The 23,415-nt window shown below is 41.3% G+C and overlaps 2 protein-coding genes across 2 annotated transcripts in view; both read right to left on the reverse strand.

Moving 5' to 3' along the window:
- Positions 1-7,956, reverse strand: part of IFNAR1 (interferon alpha and beta receptor subunit 1) — a 30,490-nt gene extending 22,534 nt beyond the window's left edge. Inside the window, exon 1 of the mRNA XM_069472328.1 lies at positions 7,845-7,956. Coding sequence (XP_069328429.1) covers positions 7,845-7,917 — 73 coding nt within the window. The 5' untranslated portion in view covers positions 7,918-7,956. The remainder of the gene's footprint in view (positions 1-7,844) is intronic.
- Positions 7,957-18,311: 10,355 nt separating this feature from the next.
- IL10RB (interleukin 10 receptor subunit beta) overlaps positions 18,312-23,415 on the reverse strand; it is a 45,853-nt gene continuing 40,749 nt past the window's right edge. Inside the window, exon 7 of the mRNA XM_069475000.1 lies at positions 18,312-18,443. Coding sequence (XP_069331101.1) covers positions 18,312-18,443 — 132 coding nt within the window. The remainder of the gene's footprint in view (positions 18,444-23,415) is intronic.

Below are 23,415 nucleotides of genomic sequence, written 5' to 3' on the forward strand. Positions count from 1 at the left end.
CCATGTGCTTTTACCTATCTTGCCAATCTGTTTCTTGACTGGAGTTTAATCCATTTAAAGTAATTGCTGATAATGAGTGACTTACTTCTGTCATTTTGCTACTTTCTATATACCTTACAGCTTTTTTACCCCTCATTTGCTGCATTACTATCTTCTTTTGTGTTCAGCTGATTTTTTGTAGTAAAATGTTTGAATTTCTTTCTCATTTCCTCTGTGTATATTCCATAGCTATTTTCTTTGTGGTTGCCATAGGTATTACATTCAACATGCTAAAGTTTTAACACTCTAATTTGAATTTATACCAGCTTAACTTCAACAATATCCAAAAACTCTGCTCCTTTACAGCTGTACCCACCCTTTTCAGTTGATGTCCCAGAATTATATCTTTACATATTGTATGTCCCAAAACATAATTAAATGAATTAGTCTCTTAAATTATGGAGAACAAATGTGGAATTACAAGCCAATGTTACAATATTAGCTTTTAAACTAATAATTGCTCTTTTTAAATGTATTATTCTCTTAAAGCATGTACAAAGCAAAAAAGTGGAGTTACAAACTGTTGTTACAATGATACCAGTTTTTATAATTGCCCACGTATTTACCTGTATTGAGATTTTTATTTCTTCATATGGCTTTGAATTACTGTCTAGTGTCCTTTCACTTCACCTTTCAGAACTCCCTTAAGCAGTTATTGCAAGGTAGGTCTAGTGGTAATGAACTTCCTCAGCTTTTGTTTAAACAGGAACATCTTAACTTCTTTTCAGTTTTGGAGGACAATTCTGCTGGATATGAGATTTTTGGTTGACAGTTTTTTTTTTTTCTTTTAGCACTTTGAATATATCAACTCACTGTCTTCTGGTCTCCAATGTTGCAGATGAGAAATCTGTTGATTATCTTATTGAGGATCTCTTGTATGTGATGAGTGACTTCTCTGTCTTTGGCTTTCATAAGTTTGATTATAATGTGTCTTGGTGTGGTTGTTTCCGAGCTCATTTTACTTGGAGTTTGTTGATCTGTCCAATGCTGACAGCTAGGCGCTGAAGTCCCCAACTATCTATGTATTGAAGTCTATCTCTCCCTTTAGATATCATAATATTTGCCGTATATATATATATGGGTGCTCCAGTGTTGGGTGCATATATAATGTTTAGAATTGTTATATCTTCTTGGTGAATTGATTCCTTTATCATTATATTATAACCTTCTTTGTCTTTTTTTTTTTTTACAGTTTTTGACTTAAAGTCTGTTTTATCTGATATAAATATGACTAGTGCTAGCTTTTGGTTTCCATTTGCATGGAATAACTTTTTCCATCCCTTCACTTTCAGTCTGTATTTCTCTTTGCAGCTGAAGTGGGTTTCCTGCAGGTAGCATATAGTTGGGTCATTTAAAAAAAAATCCATTCAGCCAGTCTGTATCTTTTAACTGGAATATAATCTGTTTACATTCAAGGTTATTATCCATAGATGATGACTTACTCCTGTTACCTTGTTAATTGTTTTCTGGTTGTTTTGTATATCCTTTGTTTCTTTCTTCCTCTCTTATTGTTTATCATTGTAGTTTGGTGGTTTTCTGTAGTGGTAAGGTTTAATTTTTTTCTCTTTCTCCTTTGTGTATCTGCTGTACCAGTGAGTTTTATATTTTTCCATGTTTTTATGGTAGTGACTATTGTCTTTTCATTTCTGGATATAGAATTCCCTTGAGCATTTCTTGTAAGGCCAGTCTAGTGGTGACGAATTCCCTCAGTTTTTGCTTACCTGGGATTATTTCTCCCTCATTTCTAAAAGATATCTCTGCTGGGTATAGTATTCTTGGCTGACAATTTTTTTTTTTTCTGAGTACTTTGAATATATCATCACATTCTCTTCTAACCTGTAAGGTTTCTGTGGAGAAATCTGCTGTTAGGCTAATGGGGATTCCTTATATGTGACTTCACACTTTTCTCTTGCTGTTTTTAGAATTCTCTCTTTGACTTTTGACAATTGACTATAATGTGTCTTGAGGAGGACCTTTTTGGGTTAAATCTATATGGGGACCATTGAGCTTTCAGGATGTAGATGCCCATATCTCTCCTTAGACTTGGGGGGTTTTCAGCTATTATTCATTAAATAGGTTTCTGTGCCTTTTACCTTCTCTTCTCTTTCTGTAACTTCCAAAATATTAACATTTGTTTGCTTAATGGTGTCCCATAAGTCTTGTAGGCCTTCTTTCCTCTTTTTCATTTTTTTCTGTGGGTAATTTATTTTTTTATTTTAATTTTATATTCTATGTTATTATTTTGTTTTATGGACTCTACTGTGGTTTGGAACTGGGTAATTTCAAATGACCTATCTTCAAGTTCAGAGATTCTTTCTTCTGCTTGAGCAAGTCTGCTGTTGAAGCTCTCAGTTACATTTTTAAAATTTTATTCATTGCATTCATTCATTGAATTCAGCAGCAGGATTCCTGTTTGGTTTTTATCAGTTTAACTTTTCATTCATATTGTGAATTATTTTCCTGATTTTATTGAATTATCTGTACGTATTTTCTTGTATCTTGTTGAATTTCCTTAAGATCACTAGTTTGAATTCCTTTTTCAGCAATTCATTGATTTCCTTTTCAATGGGGTCTGTTACCAGAGAGTTCTTATGCTTCCTTTGGTGGTGTCATATTTCCTTAGTTTTTCATGTTTCTTGTGTCTCTGCAATGATGTCTGTGCATCTATCTAGTGGACCAATCACCTCTTGCTGACTATACAGAGTGGGTTTCAAAGAGAAGACTTTTACTGGCAGTTGGGTTTTAGTGTGGTTTTTGAAGGGTATGGTGACTATTTCCCAACATGTGCAATGGTATAGTAGCCACATAGCTTCTTCAGCTGCATTCAATGTCAGTAGTAAATGGGCACCTCAGTGGCCTAGGCTGTAGAAGTTTGTGGCAGCAGTGGCATAAATTGTTAATGTCCTCAGTGTCAAGTGCTTTTGGGGTTCTCCTATTCTAATTTTCCCCACAATAAGGAGACTTAGCCAAGGGGATCGCTCTTGGTATTAGGTCTGACATTGGCTATAAGCAGTTGCAGTGGCTCTGGATTCCAGGGGCAAGTGCTTGGAGTGGCTATAGGGCTGGGATCCTAGGCTCAGGGTCTCACAAACTTATTGTGGCACCTGGTTTTTGAGGTGCAAGTTTGGTCACTGTGGCAGGGTTAGATGTTGGTTGCCCACAGAGCCAGGATCTGTGACTCTGATGCACCCTCTGTAGCTCAAACCCAGGGGTCCGGGCTGTAGCTGTGATTCCACTCCTGGGGTTAGGGCATAGCACTGGCCTGACTCCAGGGAAGAAAGGGCACTCTGGAGGTTTGGACCTGAAGAGCAGGGTACACTTGTATTTGGTACCCTGAGCCAATAGGGCTTACTGGCAACTCAGATCCCAGGGGATGAAAAACCAAGTAATAGTGACTATAGACCATGGGATAGCGGGGCTCAGCAATATCCCAGACTGTGAGGCCATGTGCAGTGACAACAAGTACTCCAGAATGGTGAAGCACAGCTTTAGTTTAGGTCAGGGGAGGGGGGAGAAGGAGCAGCACAGTGATGACTTCACTCCCCAGGGAGAGGAATGTCTCAGCAGCTCACTTTAGGACATTAGTCCAGCTATAGGGAAGGAGGATACTAGAGATTTTGGAGTTGTAAACTAGGATGTCTCAACTCAGCCACTGCTCTGCTTCCCTGGGACTTGGGGTACTACATCAACTCAGCCCTGGAATACACAGCTGCTCAGCTTGGCCAGGGCACTGATTCCCCAAGGGGCAATGTGCTCCTTTAGCTCAGACCTGGGAAGAGGCATGACTGTTTTGGGGCGGCCCAGGCACTGTTTCTCTGGAATACAGGGTGCCACTTCATCTTAGGCACTGGAGTGCATGATTGCTTTAGGTGGCTAAGGTGCTGTTTTTTCAGGAGACAGGGTACTGCTACAGTTCCAGCCCAGGGGTAGGGAGGTTGGTAGGCAGAGTGGGCTCTACTTCTGATTGGCCCTACAGGGAAGGGTATAACAGCTGCTCGTAGCTCAGCTTTGGGATGTGGGGTGGTTTGGTGGTGGCTTAGCCTTAGGGATGAAGAGGAGCTGTGGCTACAAGACCTGGAAGCAAGAAACACTCCAGCAATAGTTCCAATTCCAAGATGGCATAGCACAGTAGCTGGGTGGCCCACAGTGCTCACTCTTCCCTGGGAGTATCACAGTTATGTAGACTCTAGGCAGCTCCCTCAGCTGGGCTTAGTGCCTGTGAGGACTGCAGGGAACCCCAGTAGTGAGATCTGTAGGTGCCCAAGGTATTGATAGGGGTTGCTGGGATCCTCTTGCTTAACTCCTCACCATAGGGAGGAAGTTACTCCTGGTTCCCAGCTGATTCCAGTGGGGGCATGGGGTGGTGGTGACCTGGTGGTTCCTTCTGTTCTTTAGGTGGCCACCTCACATTTTTCTGCTCACCAGGGTTTCTGTTACTCCTATGATGCACTCTGGCATTCCTTCTGTTATTTTTGTTAAAATGCAGTTATTAGTTGTTCTGGCTGTCTTTGTGAGAGGGACAAACACTAGTGGCTTCTAGTTGGCTATCTTCCTGACATCACTCTCCCAGACTATGTTTTTTTTTTTTTTTTTTTTTTTTTTTTTTTTTTTTATTGTAGGCTGTTTCTGTACCAAAGATCATCCTGAGGTATAAACTTAAAGTCTTTTCTGAGCCTTTCCCTGGGTATGTGTGGCTGCTCTCTAATTTTCCCCATATATACAGTTATTTTTCAATGTACTGGTCTTCAATGTTTGGCTCCCAAAAGTGAAAAAAGAGGAACATGAAGTGATGGGGGAGGGCATGTGACAATGGGGGAAGGTGTAAAAACAATGACTGCCCACTTCTTGGCCTGCACACTTTTATGATCAGAAGCAGCAATCAGAGCACAGATACCTGATATTTGGTGATGGGTTTCTTTTTGCCCACCTGGCTCCTGTAAGTTGTGCGTAGGTTGCTCCAGTAACACATGCCCAGCTGCCGGGCAAGGGCTGGGATGTGGGAGATGGGTAGCTGCTACTGTGCTAAGAGCTGAAATTAACCAAAATTAACTGCAATTTACCATCCAAACCTACCCCCTGAAGTTACAAGACTTCAATAGACTCCAGAGTTTCAAAATAGTTACATCAGACAGATTCTGCCAATGCAATTGTTATCTAGGTGGGGAGACAGATTCCTGGTGCTTTCTCCTCTGCCATCTTTTCAGAATCCTCAAAAGATATACTTTTAAAAACTGCTTCTTTGTATTAAACACAAATCTCCAATCAGATTGCAAGTTCCTCAAGGGCAGAGTCTACATAACTTCATACTTAATTTGCATTTTTCAGAGTACTCAGCATAATGGTGGGTTCACAGGAACTTCTTAAATATCGCAAAGGACTAATCTATCATTTTGCTGAGCTATCATTTTTTAAAGACCAGCTTTCAAATTTATTTCTGGTTCCTATAATATTTCTAGCTTTTACTTCTGCAATCATGTTATCTCCTTGCAGACTTTTTCTACCATGGGCGTCCTTGTATAGAACTTTCTTAATTGGGACTGCTTCCTCTATTTTCCACTTAAATATTATAATATGGGGTCAAAAGGAGAGACATCAGAGAAAACACTTTCTGAAAAAAAAATTTTAATTTAAGGAGGTCTCACCACACTCAATTTTCTGATTCACACTGAGACTCTCTGAAACTTCATCCCTTAACAGAATACATCCCCTTATCCCACTCTTCTTGATTCCTGTCCTATTTGTTGGAATTTATAGATTCTATGCAGCCAAAGGGCAGCAATTGAGTTTATAGGGATTAACAAAAGATCTGATGGCATTTGTAGAATTTACAGTATCCTGTCCAGAATATTCTAATTCTGGTAATTCTGGGCCTTGAGATGGGAATAGACGATCTGATGGGGTAGAGCTGGGAATTTTCTTAGGGAAAAAAATTTCTTTTACTGCTAAAGGAAGGAAGGAAGGAGACCCTGGAGTTAAAGGCATCTTGGCATTTGGGAGACCAACAAATAACTGACTGGTAAATGGATAGGGACTTGGAAATAAAGTAATTTAACAGGATTTTAGCTTTCACAGATTTTGCTCTATTAGTATTAGCAATCTCCTTTTAATAATAGTTTATTTCACCCTTTCAACATGTAAAAGGTATAAATGGGTATTTAATCATAAATATGTGCATATATATGCATATACCCATATATATGCACATATTTATATTTTAGTTGCTTCAACATTTCACTTTGATGACCAGAATGGTTTACTATCTTTTAAAATCCAAATATACACATCCATTCAAATATAAATAAAATATATATTTCAGATAGTTTTCTTGGTATAGGGTCCCAGAATTGCATATACTAGGTTAAAAAGTATGAATATTTTTATAGTTCCCAAAAGACAAAGCAACATTACGATCTCAAGTTTGAGTTAACATTTCATTTAGTCTTTAACATTATTTCTTTGGGGAAAAAGTAGATTAGGTCATTGAAAGATCCTGATAATTGGACCCTTAATATATAGGTGGATAATCAGTAATTTAAATTATTTGGCCTTTAGGAAAATAGTCTAGCCCCAGGGCTACCAGGCCAGACTCAGAGGGTTTGATTTCCCACTCAGCCGCTGGCTGGCTGTATGGCCTTAGGCAAGTTACTTAATCTCTCAGTGTCTCAGTTTCCCCATTTGTAAAATGATAATAGAATCTACATGGTTCTGAAAGCTATTTGAGTTTATACCTTTAAAACACTTTGATTAGTGCCTGGCATGTAGGTAAGAGCTCAGTAAATGCTAAATGCCTACTAATTATATTTTAGCAGCTCTCCTCTACCCTAATTTAAAATTAATTTCTTAATGCATATCCTCCTGGAATATCAATTTTACACGAAAATTCTGGAGAAATTCTTTTTACATCAAAGCAAACATGAGTTTAATGCAAATTTTTCATTAACAAAAGACTTCAAAGAAATCACTGTCGGTTGCAACAAGACCCTAGTATCCACAAACTACTTACTATGTTTGTGGAAAAGTTTGAGAAATAGCGTATCATGTACCACATAACACACAGGTCTAACGTTTTCTAAGCAAACAGTTAAGTATTTTGAACCCATTAGCAGCCTCCCAGACCTCCTGCACTGCCGCACTGAGATGCTAGCTCTGTTTGTCTTTGGGTACATACACCTCCTCACTACAAAAGTACCTCTCACTCTTTCCACCTTATTATAGTTGCCATTCCCTACGCATCCTGGCCGAGTATTAAGAATTGCAGCTAACTAGACTGGTGGCCTTCGTATTTTTCCTTTATTATTATTTTTTATTAGATCGTAAGAATCCTGAGGGCGGAGAAAGTCTTGCAACACTTACCTCATTCCCACGTAGGACTGGGCAACTGTTTACTAAATTGAGGAAATGCGTTTCAGGAACTGCCTTGTTTGTTATCAAACATGTGAGCGGAGGTGCTAGATTTTTTTTTCCAGAAATCAGCACTCAAGACCCGAGGCGCTCTCACATCGCTTGCCGGGGGTGGGGGCCCGGGGCGTGGCCCGAGGACTCTTGGCCGGGAGGATGTCCCCAGCCCAGCGACGGGTGCGCCGGCTCCCACGCAAGCGACGTGGAGGGAGGCTGAACACCACTTTCTCCTGCTTGATTGTCTAGCCAAAATCGGTTTTAATCTAAGCGACGCAGCCACGGACCTCAAACCCCCAGGGCACAGAGGGCCGGAGGTGTCCCAGAGAGGACGTCTGTCCTCCTCCCCGCCACCTCCCAGCTGTCGAGGTTTCCGACGCCGCGCCGCAGCCCTTCCCCGCGTGCCTTACCTGCGGCTGCGGGCAACACCCATGGCGCCCCGGCGACCAGCACCAGGGCTGTCGCACCCAGGAGGGCGAGCATCGTCCGCCAGCTGCCGCGGGCCCAGCCAGTCACATCCTCAGACACGTCTTGTTGGGCGGCGGGATCGGAGAGCACCTCGTCGCCGCCGCGCACGCGCGCGCTATCCGCGCACACGCCATCCCTGCCGTGCACGCGCCTTGAGCATCGGCATTCCGCCCCGCCTCCTCCTAGCGCCCTCTCCTTCCGGCTAGTGACTGCGCCGGCGCGGCCCGCCCCCTCCTTTCCGGAAGACGGCGTCCAACCGGCGGCCTTGGCGTTGGCTGGGGTGCGGCGCGGTGCCAGGTTGCCCCGCCGCTTCGCTTCCTGCGCCGGGGTCGTGGTTGGGCGGCCTCGGGCCTCGCCCTTTCCTGCCCCCAGTAGCCGGCTGGATCACGCGCCGTACAACACGGCGTTGGGAATCCCCAGCGCCCCGGGGCCGAAGGAACCTGAAACCGGGAAGCCGCCGAGCGAGCCAGACCGTTTCCTGTGTGAAGAGACCTGTGAGCCGAGCAGCGCGGCCGCTCGGAGCAGCCGCTTGTTCCCCGGCGACCTGGTCCCTTGGCTAGAACCGCGACAGGCTTCTGGGTGGTGGGCTCCGGAAGCGGACCTTTGTCAGTAAACTATTTGAGCTCACCGTTCAAATGGCTATTTAAATGTACCTAAGAGATTATGTACATTATGAAAATAGGCAAATAAAATTTAAAGGATGAGAGATGAAATAAGCCAGTACTTCGTTGTTTATTATAACGACTAAACTATTGTGAAAAAAATTCAAAATCAAAGCTGTTGGAACTTTATTTTGAGCCTTAAAGGAATGTGATTGTGGGACCTGTGTTACGTACCCACAGCTGTAATCTCGGCAGCTTTAAGTGACCTTTCATTGAGCAATATCGTTTTTTCCTTATCTACGTTGTTTTGCAAAATGTAAAAAACTAAAGGGTGCCAGAAAAAAAGATCCCTTCCCTCTTAAATGTTGATTCTCATTTATTAACTTCCCTCTCATACAAAGACTAGACGGCTGGCTATCACATTGTCTAAGATGGAATGTTAAGTATACCTTTTCTGAAAAACAAAACAAAGCACACTGTACCTAATCAAATTGATGTAAATCTTAAGCCAGCCTTGTATGGAAAACATAATCCTGCTAAACTTCTTTGTTTTTGACTATATAAGTAAGATCTTACTTAACTTTTCAGCTATGAAGCACTGACCCCATTTCTTTGGAGTCTGTGTTTCTTTGAAGGCCATGCTCAGCTTTGTGCTTCAACAAACTATTTTAACTGGATTCTGATCCTTTTGATCATTTCAGGTTGACGCTATTAATTAGCAATTACATGGTAAAGTGAATATTTGTAAAGAACATGATTGAATATGTCTATTTAAAAATATGTTTGAGGTATAATTTATCATATCATGAAATTCACCCATTTTAAGGGAACAATGATTTTTAGTAAATCTGTCTAGTCGTTAGGCCTCATTTTTAAAACCTTGAATTATCACTTTATGATTCAACAATTTGGAGCTTTGATTCTGAGTGTGTCAGTAGTTTGTTTTAATGATGTCATAGCTGGAAAAATGCCCCACGAAGGTAAGTGGATCCGAATGGAAGAAGAAAATCCCTGGTTGCACTTACTAAATCATACTCATTTTAAAAGCCTCTCCAATGACTCTTTGCATGTTTTTATTAAAATTTTCTTTTCCTATTGTCCAAAAATTACTCTTGCAAACTAGTTACAATAGGATGCATTTTTATTTTTAGAATGATGAGCTCAAAATGACTGAAACATTTCATTTGAAAGATTTTTAAACACATTGGTGATTTTCCCCCAGTTTCTTTAGTGGGTAGCTAGAGTATTTATAGATGCACACAGCATTTTTTTGGGCAAAAATTCAACCGAACAGAAATATTTCCAAATGTATTTAAAAATGCAAGAATTTCTTTTGACTTTCTCTTTTTCATTATAAAGGCAGTTTTGAGGGATTTAGTGGTTTATTTTATTTTTTAGTGTCTGCTACATAAACATGCTTATGTGAGCCACTTGTTAAAAGACAGTAAATATCTGCAAAAAAATACATAATTCATCTTTAAGTTGGCAATATGGTATTTGCATGGTACAAAAGATTTTCATGATGTTTCCTCATCTTAATACAACATATTGTAAAGATAGAATTGTATTTTAATAAAATTGAATGGTATTTTAATAAAATTTACCACAGATGTGACATCCTCTGGCAAGCACTTTTTGCACTTTAGTATCAACTTATTTACTATAATAATTATCTATGAATGAGACGTGAATTAATTTACCATGTGGTGCTAGCTCTGTAACTTTAACTCAGAACCTCCTTTTCCACCTTTATTCCAGCCAAAATGATCCATCAGAGGCTATGCTTGCAGTTTTTCTATACACCATTTTTGTTTTGAAATAATTTCAAATTTATAGAAAAGTTGCAAAAATTGTGAGAACTTCTGCATACCCTTTGCCCAGATTCACCAAATTGTTAATATTTTGCCACATTTGCTGCACTGTCTTTTTAAATACAAACTCACGTATATATCTGTAGTTGATTTATTTTCCTGAACAACTTTAGCTTTCTTTAATCTGGAGCAGTTCCCTAGCCGTTGTCTTTCATGTCATGGACTTTTTGTTTGTTTTTTGTTTGCAGATTTATAGGTCAACTATTTTATAGAATGCTTCTCAATTTGGGCTTGTCTGATTATTTCTCCTGATTAGATTCAGATTATGCATACCTGGCTGTAATACTATTAATACATAGTGTGGTGTCCTTAGATATCCCATCTGTAGGCATATTAAGTTTGTTAGCTGCTCATTGGTGATGTTCATTTTGATCATATATCAAGGTGTTATCCAGTCTCCACTGTATAGTTCCTATTTCTCCCTTGCAGCTAATCTGTGGAAGATACTCTGAGATCCTGCAAATACCCTATTCTTCATCAAACTCTTTCTTCTAGAGTTACCATCCATTGATGATCCTTGCCTGAGCCATCTACTATGATGGTTGTGAAATGGTAACTTTTCAACCCAGCCTCTCCCGCTGTCAGTATTAGATGACAAATTTTAAGAACGAGCTTTTCTTTCTTTCCATTTATTATCTGTATGATCTCATAGATTCTTATTTCGTTGGTTATAGTTTATTGCTATCCTTATGTATTTAAAGAGTTTTTAATCAAAGGACTCAATTTTTAGAGCAGTTTTAGGTTTACAGAAAAACTGAACAGAAAATACAGAGAGTTCTTATATATTCCCTCATCCCGAACCCCCTCCCAGTTTCCCCTGTTGTTAGCATCTTGAATTGGTGGGTATGTTTCTTACAATTGATGAACCTATATCGATACATTATTATATTATAGCTAAAATCCATAATTTACATTAGGGTTCACTCTTGGTGTTGTACATTCTATGGGTTTTGACAAGTGTATAATGTCATGTATCCACCATTACAGCATTCTACAGAAGAGTTTCACTGCCTTAAATATCCCCCATGCTCTACCAGTTCATCCTCCTTATTTATTTTAATGCTCAAATTGTCCCAGATTTGGTTAGTGATAGCCACTTCAAGCTGACTCCTGTTCCTTTTGATATGACCCCATCATTTTTTTAAGCACTTCTTTACTTTCCAGCACAAGTTTCAGGCTTGTCTTATACTTTTCCCACCCAACCCTAAAAGCCATTTCTCCAAGGGGCCCTGGTTTCTTTGAGTGGAGATTCATATTTAAAAACCAAGATCTGGGCACTAAAACTTTTTGTTCTAATTAAGGAAGTAAATTACTGTTGAGTGCATATTTTGTCTTTCCCCTTGTGGCTAACAAAGAAAAAGTAGTTCCTTAAGTTTTTCACTTGTGAAAAGGACATGTTAGAAACATCTGTGCTTTAGGGCAGGCTGCTATATAATTATATGGCAAACTTCCCACACTGTGAAATTTAACTCTTATTTCTTCAATCTTCAGCCATATTTCCTGTATGTTTTCCAATAGTATTGCTGGTTAAGGAATATGTTTTAGTTTATTATCACATTGTGGCAAGAAAAGAAAGTGACATGTAGCTTTTTGTCTTTGCTATTAAGAACCTCTGGGTGGGGCTCAGTGGTTTAGCCTGTAATCCTAGCACTTCAGGAGGCTGAGGTGGGAGGATTGCTTAAGGCCAGGAGTTCAACACCAGCCTGAGAAACAGCAAGACTCTGTCTCTACAGAAAAAAAAAAAGAAAAGAAAAATTAGCGAGGCACGGTGGCGCATGCCTGTAGTCTCAGTTACTGGGAAGGCTAAGGCAGAAGGATCACCTAAGCCCAGGAGTTTGAGGTTGCAGTGAGCTATGATGATGCCACTGTACTCTAGACCCAGCAACAGAGCGTTACCCTGTCTCAAAAAACAAAATAAAACGCTCAAAAGCAGTTTCTAAATATTTTTACCAATTATGAAATTTTGTAAAGAACCAGAGTGAGTGAGTATCATGTGACATTAAACACTTGAAACGAAATTGTAGAGGCTTGCTCTTTTGGAAAATGTCCTCCTAAAGTGGTGGCTTCATGCTGTGGGTTAGCTAATATGTGAAGACTCAGCATCATTTAGAGGAAGGTGAATAGTTGATGACAAGGGTGTGAATGCATTTCACCAATAGTCTTTTTGATGATTTTTTAAAAACTGACTTCTTGAAGATTCTGATCAGGTTGTCATTATTTTTACATTTATATTGTAATGTGCTCATACCAGCAATAGGAGATGGGTCAGTTCTGCCGTTCACTTGTGAATTAATAGCATTATCTTTAATTTCCAACTTACTTACAAGAATCTTCTCACATCCATTTTGTGTTAGTTTAGTTGCAAACTAGCTAACATTATCTGTAAATACACATCAGGCCAAGTAAATGGCTAAACATAGTTCAACTCCAAAAGTGAACAAATGGAAGCATCACTCCACATTTGCACCTTGCGGGTTTCCCACTCTGCTCCCAGGTATGTCACATGTCACTGAATGTAACATGTGATCCCCTGACATTTGGAATAATGCAGGTGCTAGTGCTAGGTTATGTTTCAAGTAGTAAAGCTTAATTTATTTCTTATTAAAGAATGCAAATAGAATTTCATTGCACCTCAGAAGACCCTTTACTCCAATGCAAACCCTTAGGGAGGGTGCACCCCAGGTTAGAAACCACTGCTCTAGAACCTTTCAGAAGAATGACTTCACTTCTTTCTGGGCAGAGAGGTTGGTGGAGGAAAGTGTAGAGTCACTAGATGAGCAGCAGCCCAGGGGAACAGACTTTTAGGGTGTACAAACACCAGCTCCAGGATGCTCAGGGAAGAATCTGAGCAGTTCTACTCTGAAATTTCCTGGAATTGCCTTTCTCCTTGGTGCTGTATTTTTCCTTTCCTTTCCTCATCCCAGTAGGCAGGCAACTAAGTAAAAAATAACAATGAAGCAAACAGTAGGGACACTCAACAAGTTTGGAGGTGAGGGGCAGGGATTGCAGCAGGTGACCTGGAGTAAGAGGTGTTTAAGTGGAGATAGCGTGTAAGTAGGAGACAGTCAGGGAAGGAGGGGGGTACAGTGTTCCAAGCAAAAGGAACAGCATATTTGAAGGTCACTTTTCAATGTAGCTTGAGGATAGATTGAGACTGGCTGCATACTCAATACATATAGGGAAAGAAAGAAGTCTGTTTTTAAATGATAATAAGAGGACAGCCACACCCCTTCCCAACTGGTAACTAAATATCTCCCAAACAGACAGTGGGCCTACTGGCTAAGTGTGTGAGTTTTGAAGTTGACTTGACCTGAATTAGTATCTCAGCTCCATCACTGTAGGACCTTGGGCACATTATTTAATCTTGTTTCCTTACAGGGACCATAACGATATGTAGGTCAGAGTGGTGTGCTGCATAAATTAGTTAATAATGTAAAGAGCTTAGTCTAGTATCTGGCACATGGTGCTCAATAAATTCTGGCTATTTTCTTCCTGAGCATTGTGGTTATTGCTTTTTTCTACTTCAGAAGGGCTCGGGGAGGAGGTATAGTTTAGTCAGAGAAAACCTGAAGGATCACATAACCCCAATGATCAAAACTTCATAGTCTCCAGCCTCCATTGAGCTGAAATTAAAAATCTCCTGCACTCACCTCAAATCTCTACCCCACCACTTCTCTTTTTCGACAGATGTTCTTCCACCAAAATCCTATTTTCTTGGAAAATACAAGCAATCAACAGATCAGGTCTCAGCTTTCCACCTCCAAAACCTCTAACTCACCTGCACTTGTATCTATTCTTTCTTTCCTTCTGCTACTGGAAAGACATCTTTGAGTTGAATGATGATCTATCTGGTTCTGTAAGCAACCCGTTTGTAGGGCTGCATTTCCATTGATAATTTTCCCTTCTCTCTTGACTTCATCTTCTCCCTTTGGTTCCTTCTCCTCGACAGTTAAACATTCTCAAGTCTCTTAACTTAAAAAGGCATATCCTCAATTCCCTCCAGAAGCTATGCTGTCTGTTATTACTCATCACCAAATTTAGTGACATTTGTCCACAGCTATCTTTGTTTTCACACTTCTCATTTATTCCTGAGCCCACTAAGTCTGGCTTTCTGTCCTTGTCATTGAGCTTACTCCGTTCTCACCAAGATCATCAGCTAATTCCTAGTATTCAGACCTACTAGACTCTTTATACCCTTTATCTTAACTTGACTTCCCAATAGCATTTGGTATCTGTTATTCCCTATGCCCTTTCTCTCAAATCTCATGATTCCACACTCATTCACGGTTCTGTCTGTCTCTCTGGCCATTCCCCCCAGTCTCCAGTGCCTGTGACTTAAATATTGATGTCTCTTATTATTTTGTCATAGCTCCCCTTGTCTTGTTTTAAGTGATCTCCCCTAGTAGGTACATGTTTTTACACCGTGAACGGATAAATATTTGTTGAATTGAATTGAAATAAATCATATGATGTCTTTCTCCTTCTATGAGTTCATTGACTGTCATTTATGTTGATGGCTCCCAAACTTGTCTTCAGCCTAGATTTCTCTCCTTGTGTCCAGGTTTTAAATCCACTAACATTGTGGTCCCAAACCCCCGAGCCACGGACCGGTACCAGTCCATGGCCTGTTAGGAACTGGGCCACACAGCAGGAGGTGAGCAGCAGGTCAGCAACCAAAGCTTCATCTGTATTTACAGCTGCTCCCCATCAATCCCATCACCACATAAGCTCTGTCTCCTGTCAGATCATCAGCAGCATTACATTGTCATAGGAGGTCAGACCCTACTATAAACTGCACGTGTGAAGGATCCAGGTTGCATGTTCTTTACAAGAATCTAATGCCTGATGATCTGAAGTGGAGCTGAGGCAGAGATACTAGCACTGGGGAGTGGCTGCAAATACAGATTATCATTAATAGAGAGGTTTGACTGCACAATAAATGTAACGTGCTTGAATCACCCTGAAACCATCCCTTCCTCCCCGTAACCCTGGTCAGTGGAAAAATTGTCTTCCATGAAACTGATCCCTGGTGTCAGATAGTTTGGGGACCGCTGCACTAACATATTGAAAATGGGAGGAGGGGCTTTTATTCTCCAGCTACTCTGTTCCCCATCTGAGGGGTCTGGCTTCAGGCCAAAATCTTGTGTGGGATTCTGGGGCTTGCTTTTGTTAGGTAGGACCAGAGAAGTATTTAATGTAGAGCCAAATTTGTCCCACTATTGCGGTAATATCCTCCTGAGTACTCTACCTGATGCTCCATGAATGACGTGGTTTTCCACTCCGGTGGAGAAAATATTTTTGGCTCTGTATAAACCCTAGGGATTGATTCCTTTGCTTTTTTGGGGTGGTCCTTTCCCTGGCCTCAAGTTTCCTTACAACATATGCTCTGATTGGTATTTACCTGAATACTTGATAGGGACCCTTTGCTGCCCTTTGGAGCTTTCTCTGTTTGCAGCTCTCTCCTCCCTGGTACTCTGCCATGTGAAATCCAGCTGCCTCTGCGTTCTTGGACTCCTAGCTCTGTTTCCTCAACCCACAGGGATCTGGTTCCTCCTGTCTATGTTGAGCCCTGAAAATTCTCTCCAGAAAGTCAGCTCGGGCTATTATGGAGCTCATCTCATTTGTTTCTCTCCTCTCAGGGACCGCTGTCCTAAGCTGCTTTTTGTCTAATATCTAAAGATGTATGTTTAAAGTACTTTATGCTTTTTTTTGTTGTTGTCGTTTATTGGTAGTTTAAGGCAAGTGAGTAAATATGGTCCATGTTACTTCATCATGGCCAGAAGCAGAAGTCCCATCTTTGTACTATGTTTTAAATACTTCCTTCCCTCCATTTTATATTATGTGCATGCAGGTCAAAAGTTTTTTTGTTTGTTTGTTTTTCTTTAGCTCAAAAAGCACTTAAAATAATTCTTGAGCATTACAATGATGTCTGATTTAGTAGAATAAGTTGTTTCTGGGCTGCAGATAATAAAAGGTTATGAACCCACAATAGTAGGTTCTTCTGATTTCTCAGTGCAACTGCTGAGACCGTAGAGTCGTGAGCATGAGTCATAAAGAAACAGTGAAGAGCCATGGGTACCCACTTATTTCTTATCTAATTTTGATCATTTGTAAAGCTTATTTGCTGCTTCAAGAATAAGCCAAAATAAAACACCACCCTAAGCAGGGACTGAGTCCTTGTTGCCAATCCTAGGACCTGGACCAGACGTTAACATCTGGCCTTGCATATACTGTTACTATTGATGACCCATCCATGACCCTTTGGACCTTCCTTACATGTCCACAGACATCAGCCTGTGTCTTCTAGTGGCAAGCACCTGCACTTTTGTTGGATGCAAGCCAGAAGTTCTTGGGAACTAATGTTCCCCTGGGGACAGCTGTTAAGCAATGACTGATGGATGTAGGCATAGAAATACCCCAGCTCCCTCCTCCCTTGGCCAGGATAATTCTGAGCTATGTATTCTACACTATTTCTTGAGTTCTTCCATAGGATTAAGATTTACTCACATGCTTTGAGAGATGGCTTATTGAAAGGCCTTCCTTTTGTCATCTCCTCTCTATTCTGGTGTTGTCCCTGTACCTCCCAGAAAAACTACATGCTCTCAATCTTCATCTTAAGATCTCCTTCTGCAGGAATCTCATTAAGATAGGTGGAAACATGAGCACAGTGACACCCCGTCCCATTACCTCCTCATATAAAAAGCCCTACTCTGCTTTCTCAGAAGGTCATTTTTGGAGGCTGAGGCAGAAGGATCGCTTGAGTCCAGGAGTTCAATACCAGCCTGGGCAACATAGAAAGACCCTGTCTCTACAAAAAAAATTTTAAAAAGTTAGCCAGGCATGGTGGCATGTGCCTGTAGTTCCAGCTACTTGGGAGGCTGGGGTGGGAGGATCACTTAAGCCCAGGTGTTGGAGGCTGCAGTGAGCTATGATTGCACCACTGCACTCCAGGCTGGGCCACAGAGCTAGACCCTGCCTCTAAAAAAAAAAAAAAAAAAAAGAAAGAAAGGTCATTAAGAGAGTCTGGTGAGAGGGGCAAATTTTCATTCTTGTACTTTCTATAATGTATTTTTTGATCCTGTCCAGCATGTGGGCAGAATCCAGCCATCCAGGATATGGCAGATTTTTCTCTAAGACTGTTAAACCACAATCCTGCAAGAACAGTTAGAATGCAGGTTCCAGCTGTCACAAGAACCTTTTCAGCTGATGTTGGGGTTTCATATCTGTTTATCTCTACCACAACAGGGTACTTTTCTACTCCTGCAAAAATAGAAAGTCCCAATAATACAGAAACCTGCAAATTTTGCACTCAGTTAACAAGTGATGCATCCTTTAAGACAGTGGTTCTCCAATGTCGGTGTGCATCAGAGTCACCTCAGACCTGTTTTAACAGAGATTAAAATACAGGCCTCACTCCCAGAATGTCTGAACCGGTAGGTCTGGGGTGGGGCTGGAGAGTTTGCATTTCTGTTTCCAGGTGATCTTGAAATTGCTTGTCTAGGGAACACATTTTGAGACCCATTGATTTAAAGAATTTTGACATTCTTCTCACTCATAGCTTAGATGATTATATCTTTTATAGTCTCTGTTCCTTTTATGGACTCTTCTAATGCAGTGGACCACATACAGTTTTCCAAGTGATTATATTGTATTTAGTGAACTGTCAACATTTCTTATTAGAGATCGTAGGATATTTGGAATTTTCTACTTATATAGATGTCCTCACCAGCAGTTGTCCACATTAGAAGCTCTTTTACCTATAATGAAATATTAAGTTACTTCTTTTAATTTTAAAATCAATTAGCAATCTCATTTTTTCAGATACAACACTTAATTAGTATATTCAAATATATTGCAAATACCGTGCTGTTTCTATCAAAAATTGTGAAGTTTAGAATCTTGCAGGACACTTTTACATGCATAAAATGATTCACTTTCAAGAAAAAGCTCCCATCTCTCCTTTACTCTGACACATTGGCATCATATTTTCCAGCATGGAAAAGGAGGTTCCCTGAGGGATTTGTGCATTGAAGCGTTTCTGAGAAACGCAATAATTGATGTCAGAGTGCTGTGAAGAAAGGAAGCAGAGGTCTTGGCATGTATGTACGCATAATTTCTGGGAATCTGAAAGATGACAAATCCTGGAATGCAATGCAGTCATCAGTGAAAGGGACACAGAAAACCTGAACTCAGCACCTGAGTTTGCTGCTAATTTACTGGATGGCCCTGAGCATTCATTCATTCATTCAAGTGTTCAGCAAATAGATCTTGAGCGCCTACTAAGCGCCAGGCACAGTTCTAGAGACTGGGCATCCAGAAGTGCACAAGACACACAGTGTCTCTGCTCTCCTGGAGCCTACAGTCTAGTGTGGACTCACTAAAAAAAAATAGTGAGGTTTATACTTTGGAAAAAGGAGAGCTTTATTTCTTGTAAGGGTCTTTTTATAGCTCGCAGGGGCCGGTCTGGCAAGTTGGGAAACATGGCTCTCAGCCACAAGCTGAGACACGTGCTTCAAAGGAGAGACAAGAGGAACAGGATTTTATACTGAGTGGGGTGGCTACATATACATATTTAACAAGGTATAGGAGTCATGACTATCTATGAAGAGAGACATCATGCACTTGTGTAACTGTGCTTTCTATCTCCCACTCCATCATGGCTGGGAACTCAGTGTTGAGGTGTTTCTGGGGTCCCTGTGGCTGAGAGGGGTCCGTTCCACTGGCAGATGGCTTAGGATTTTATTTTTAGTTCGCAATACAAAGGGAAACGTGTGAACGAATAAATATTTGTTGAATTGAATTGAAATAAATCATATGATATCAAGTAATGATACCCGCTGTGAAGAAGGAGGCAGGACAAGAGACAGTGAGAGAGAAGACCTCCCTAAGGAGGAGACCCTGGAGCAGACATGCAGTGACGCGCGGAGAGGGTGGAGGGAAGAGCAAAGGCAAAGGCTCCGAGACACATGCATCTCTGGCGTGTCCCAGGCTGTTCCGGGAAAGGGCCAGATATGCAAAGCGGCCTCCAAATGCTGACGGATCTGAGAAATCAAAGAACAAGGTAGATAGATCCAGTTTTTTGGTAAAGGGTGTTTTATTGGAGACCTTCCAGATGGAAGTGTGGCCTTGGGTGGCAGCAAGACAGGTAGATGTCAGCACCGTTACTCCCCAGACCCAGGGCTTATATACCATAGGGAAAGGGGGTACACAGATGCTGTTGGGGGAAGGGGAAACTTCCCTTTCCCCTGAAAGTTTGCTGAAAGATCAACTCACAATTAAGGAAGATGAATAAGAGAAAGAGGTTTATTTACCATGCGCAAGGGGAGAATCACAGAGTGATTACTCAATATTCCAGTGGGGTCCAGAAATTTATATACCCTCCTTTGGTGGGGGGAATGAGGAATATAGGTAATTCTGTGTAGGGGCAATAAATAGTTGCTAGGGAGGATGAATGGATGGGGGATACAGATTGACTTGTAAATGGTTCTCTTTGCAAATGAAAGTAACCTGAGAGACAGGTATTTAAAATGATTTGAGCCAGGTCTAGTTGCAATCTTGATCTTCTTTGCTGCAATATAGTGAGATAACAGGGAAGGGAAGGGAAGTCGATTGTTCTTTTTGATGGGTCTGTCTGGTTTATGCAGACAGAAGGAAAGTCCCTTCCAATGCCTGTTGATCTCTAAGGGCCTCTAATTCAAAATTCTCTTTATACCAAGGAGTCATATTTCGGGGTGAAATTTCCTGAGCTCCTTCAGTGCTGTATAGAGACAACTAAAGGCCACCCTTCAGCACAGGCACAAATGCCACAGGCACCATCGCTTGTAATTTGTGCAATAACATCAAAGTCGCTTTGATCTAAAGGCAGGATGTATAGTGGCTACATGTTCTTACACTGAGGACAGTAAACAAAGTAGGAATGAGGAGGTGTTCCTGGGACTGGGGTTAATCAGAAGTCAATGTGACGGGTCAGCGTCTAAGATGGTGTCACTTTTGTCTCCGCACAGGTGCAGCAAGGAGGCCGAGCCACTGAGAGCTGGCGGGAGGGGTGCAGAGGAACCGAGGCCACGGAAATAGTCTTCAGGGCCTGCAGGTTGTATTTGGGCCTTATTCTGAGTGAGATCAGAAGCCATTATGGCGACGTTAGCAGAGGAATGACATGATCTAGGTTAGGGAAAGAAGAGCTTCAAGGCCACCAGGTGCTTATCTCCCTCCCACAGACACTAGACTTGCTCCATTTGAATAATTTTTGTACACTGAAGGGAACCCACGCTAAATTATCTTTCAAATAACAAGGGGCTTTTTTACACTGAAAGGAACTCATACTAAATTGATATTTGTTTTTAAACAAATTAACAGTTAACAATGATCTAAATAGTCACATTCTTCTTGGATAACTGTTCCATCAAAAAACAAGAATTTTACAAATTAGAGTTCCTGAAACATTTAAATAGTGATTGAAAACTTAATTCAACTCTTCCAAACTAAAATGTAATGAAAATTATAAGCCAACATATTATGTCTTTTTAAATGCTTTAAACAACTTAAAAATTGGACACATTCATGTAATGACTATAAAAATTTTCAGTATAAACCTCCCAAAAACCTTTTTTTTAAAATGCCAATGTCATGGATATAAATTTGCTTCGTCATTATCTTTGTTCTTATTTTCTGTTTCTCATACTGCTTCCCTGGGTGGTGGGGGGAGGTGGCTGGGGCCTTCCGTCTGCTCCCCAGACCCATCCGCCTCCTTGTCTTCCTTGCTCTGTGCCCTGGGAAACTCCTTGTATAAAACGCATCAACACAGTCCTTTATCCTCTGACTTTTGGTGGGCTCCAGCAGCAGAAGGAATCGGATCACAAGGTGGCAGGTGGGACAGTGAGACGGGCTCCCTTCTTGCAGGGTCTCCATTAATTGTCTGTGTTCCCCAACAGAAGCCCTGTCACTGCCCCTGCTCCCTCTGGGGTGATGGCTCCCGGCTCTTGCTACCCTCACACTACTGTATTGTTCCTTGTTGGTGTCAACATTGTACCCCTGGCTGACAGATGAGATGAACTCTCTGTGGCTAAGCTGAGACCCTCAAGAGAAAATTCAGCAGCCATCGCAGGGAAAAGGACTTTGTGAGGTTCCCCTACATTGCTAACTACTATAAGGTTTGTTAACCGCCATAAAGTTTTCCTCTTGCAATTAGGCAGAAACCTGCTCTAGAGAAACACTGCCTGATTGACCTCAGTGGACTGCTTGATGCCAGCCAACTGGGACAGCCCCACTTTGAGGGTCCTGCCAGCAGTGCTGATTGGACTGGCCTTACAAACATTCTTTCCTGGTAGGAAGCTACAGACTCTAAGCCAGTTCTAGCCAGCTCACAGAGACTGTGCACAAAACATCTTTGTGCCCTGTAGTTCACCTTTTGACATAAACAGCCATATTCTAACTCATTTTAATGTTAAAACCCTGCCCCCAAGGAATCTGGGATGTATGTTTTATATACATGTTACCTTACTATGCATGTGCTAGACTTTCCCCTTAAATATTCACAGACATTTCCCAGACCTGATGAGTATGCATGTGAAACAAACCCTGTGAGGCTTAAACAGCACTGTTTACTCCCCTTTCATGGAGTGTGTTCTTACAGTTCCCCTGGAGTTTATGTTCCCTGATCTGCAGATTGTTACTCCAAGAATAAAATTATCTCCTTTTTCCTTCCTCTGTAGATCTCATGGTCATTTTGTTAACGTTGGTTTCCCTTAACTCTGCCGACCTCTCTATAAATAGAGACTTCATTATAGATCCTCCTCAATCACTCTGTTGCAGTGTGGTTTCCCATTAGGACCTGGACCAATAGACCAGGTGAGGACTGAACTCATCTTTTTCTTTTGCTCACAATTCCTTCCTAAGGGGGCCAGATGAGTCATGCTCACATATAGTAAATTCCCACTAAGCAGGTTTTGTTAACCAAATATAGTGTGGTTTACTTCCCAACCTGATTCTGATATACCATTAACATCACCTAAAAGATAGAAAGCCCCCATCTTAACTCAACCATCCTAGCAGATCCTTTACTTGAAAGATTCTCCTGTCTGGACCTCCCAGAGTGCTCACACCTTTATCTTAAATTGAACATTTCCGTTGTGGTCTTTTAGATTAAGCCTAACTCTCTCAGCCAATTGTCAGCCAAAGAATCTTTAAACCCACCTATAACCTATAACCACCTCTCGCGCGCTACCCCGCTTCCAGACGTCCCACCTTTTTTGGCCAAACCAATGTATGCCTCCCATATATCGATTTATGAGTTTACCTGTAACCCCTGTCTCTCCAAAATGTATAAAATCAAATTGTAACCCAGCCACAGTGAGTCCACTTGCTCAAGGCTTCTTGGGAGTGGCTCTAGGCCATGATCCTCAAATTTGGTGCAGCATAAACTTCTTTCAAATATTTCAGAGTTTGGATTTTTCCGTCTACATAGGTTATAATTTTATTTGCCTGACCTAGGAAGTCAGGGTGACTTTTCTTGGCCAGTTGGGGTGACCAGCACAGGTGAACAGTTCAAGACTCAGAACCAGGGACAGGAGACTTAGTTCTGCCTTCCAGGACACTCTATGCAAGTAGAATAGGCTCTTATCTTTTTTGGATAGCCTTTGTTTATTATGTGAGGAATTGCCCAGGTTATTGGCTCTAACCAGTTTCACTTTGATTTTTTTGCGTCGTTAGTCTTATGATCTGTAGGAAAACGATACTGTTTCAGTGTCTCGTCTTGACAGCAGAGCCTGAGAAAAGACTATGTCTAATTATATAAGTGTTTATGATGCCACTAATACAAGCTGTTTTGCAATTGCTCGTTCTAAGAAGGACCTGGCTTGGCTTGACTAATTATGAAAATGCTGGTCAATTCAGTTAACCGAAACAGCAATTTTATTTCTCACTGACTGTTAAGACCTGCAATATTATGAGGCCTCTGCAACTCTGGCTCTGGCCCTGTGTGCACTCAGGAGCTCGGGGCCCACAAAGCCCCCAGGAGAGTGCACACAGGGAGGGGGCTTTCA

Source organism: Eulemur rufifrons, chromosome 7 (assembly GCF_041146395.1).
Source record: "Eulemur rufifrons isolate Redbay chromosome 7, OSU_ERuf_1, whole genome shotgun sequence".
NCBI classification, from domain to species: Eukaryota; Metazoa; Chordata; class Mammalia; order Primates; family Lemuridae; genus Eulemur; species Eulemur rufifrons.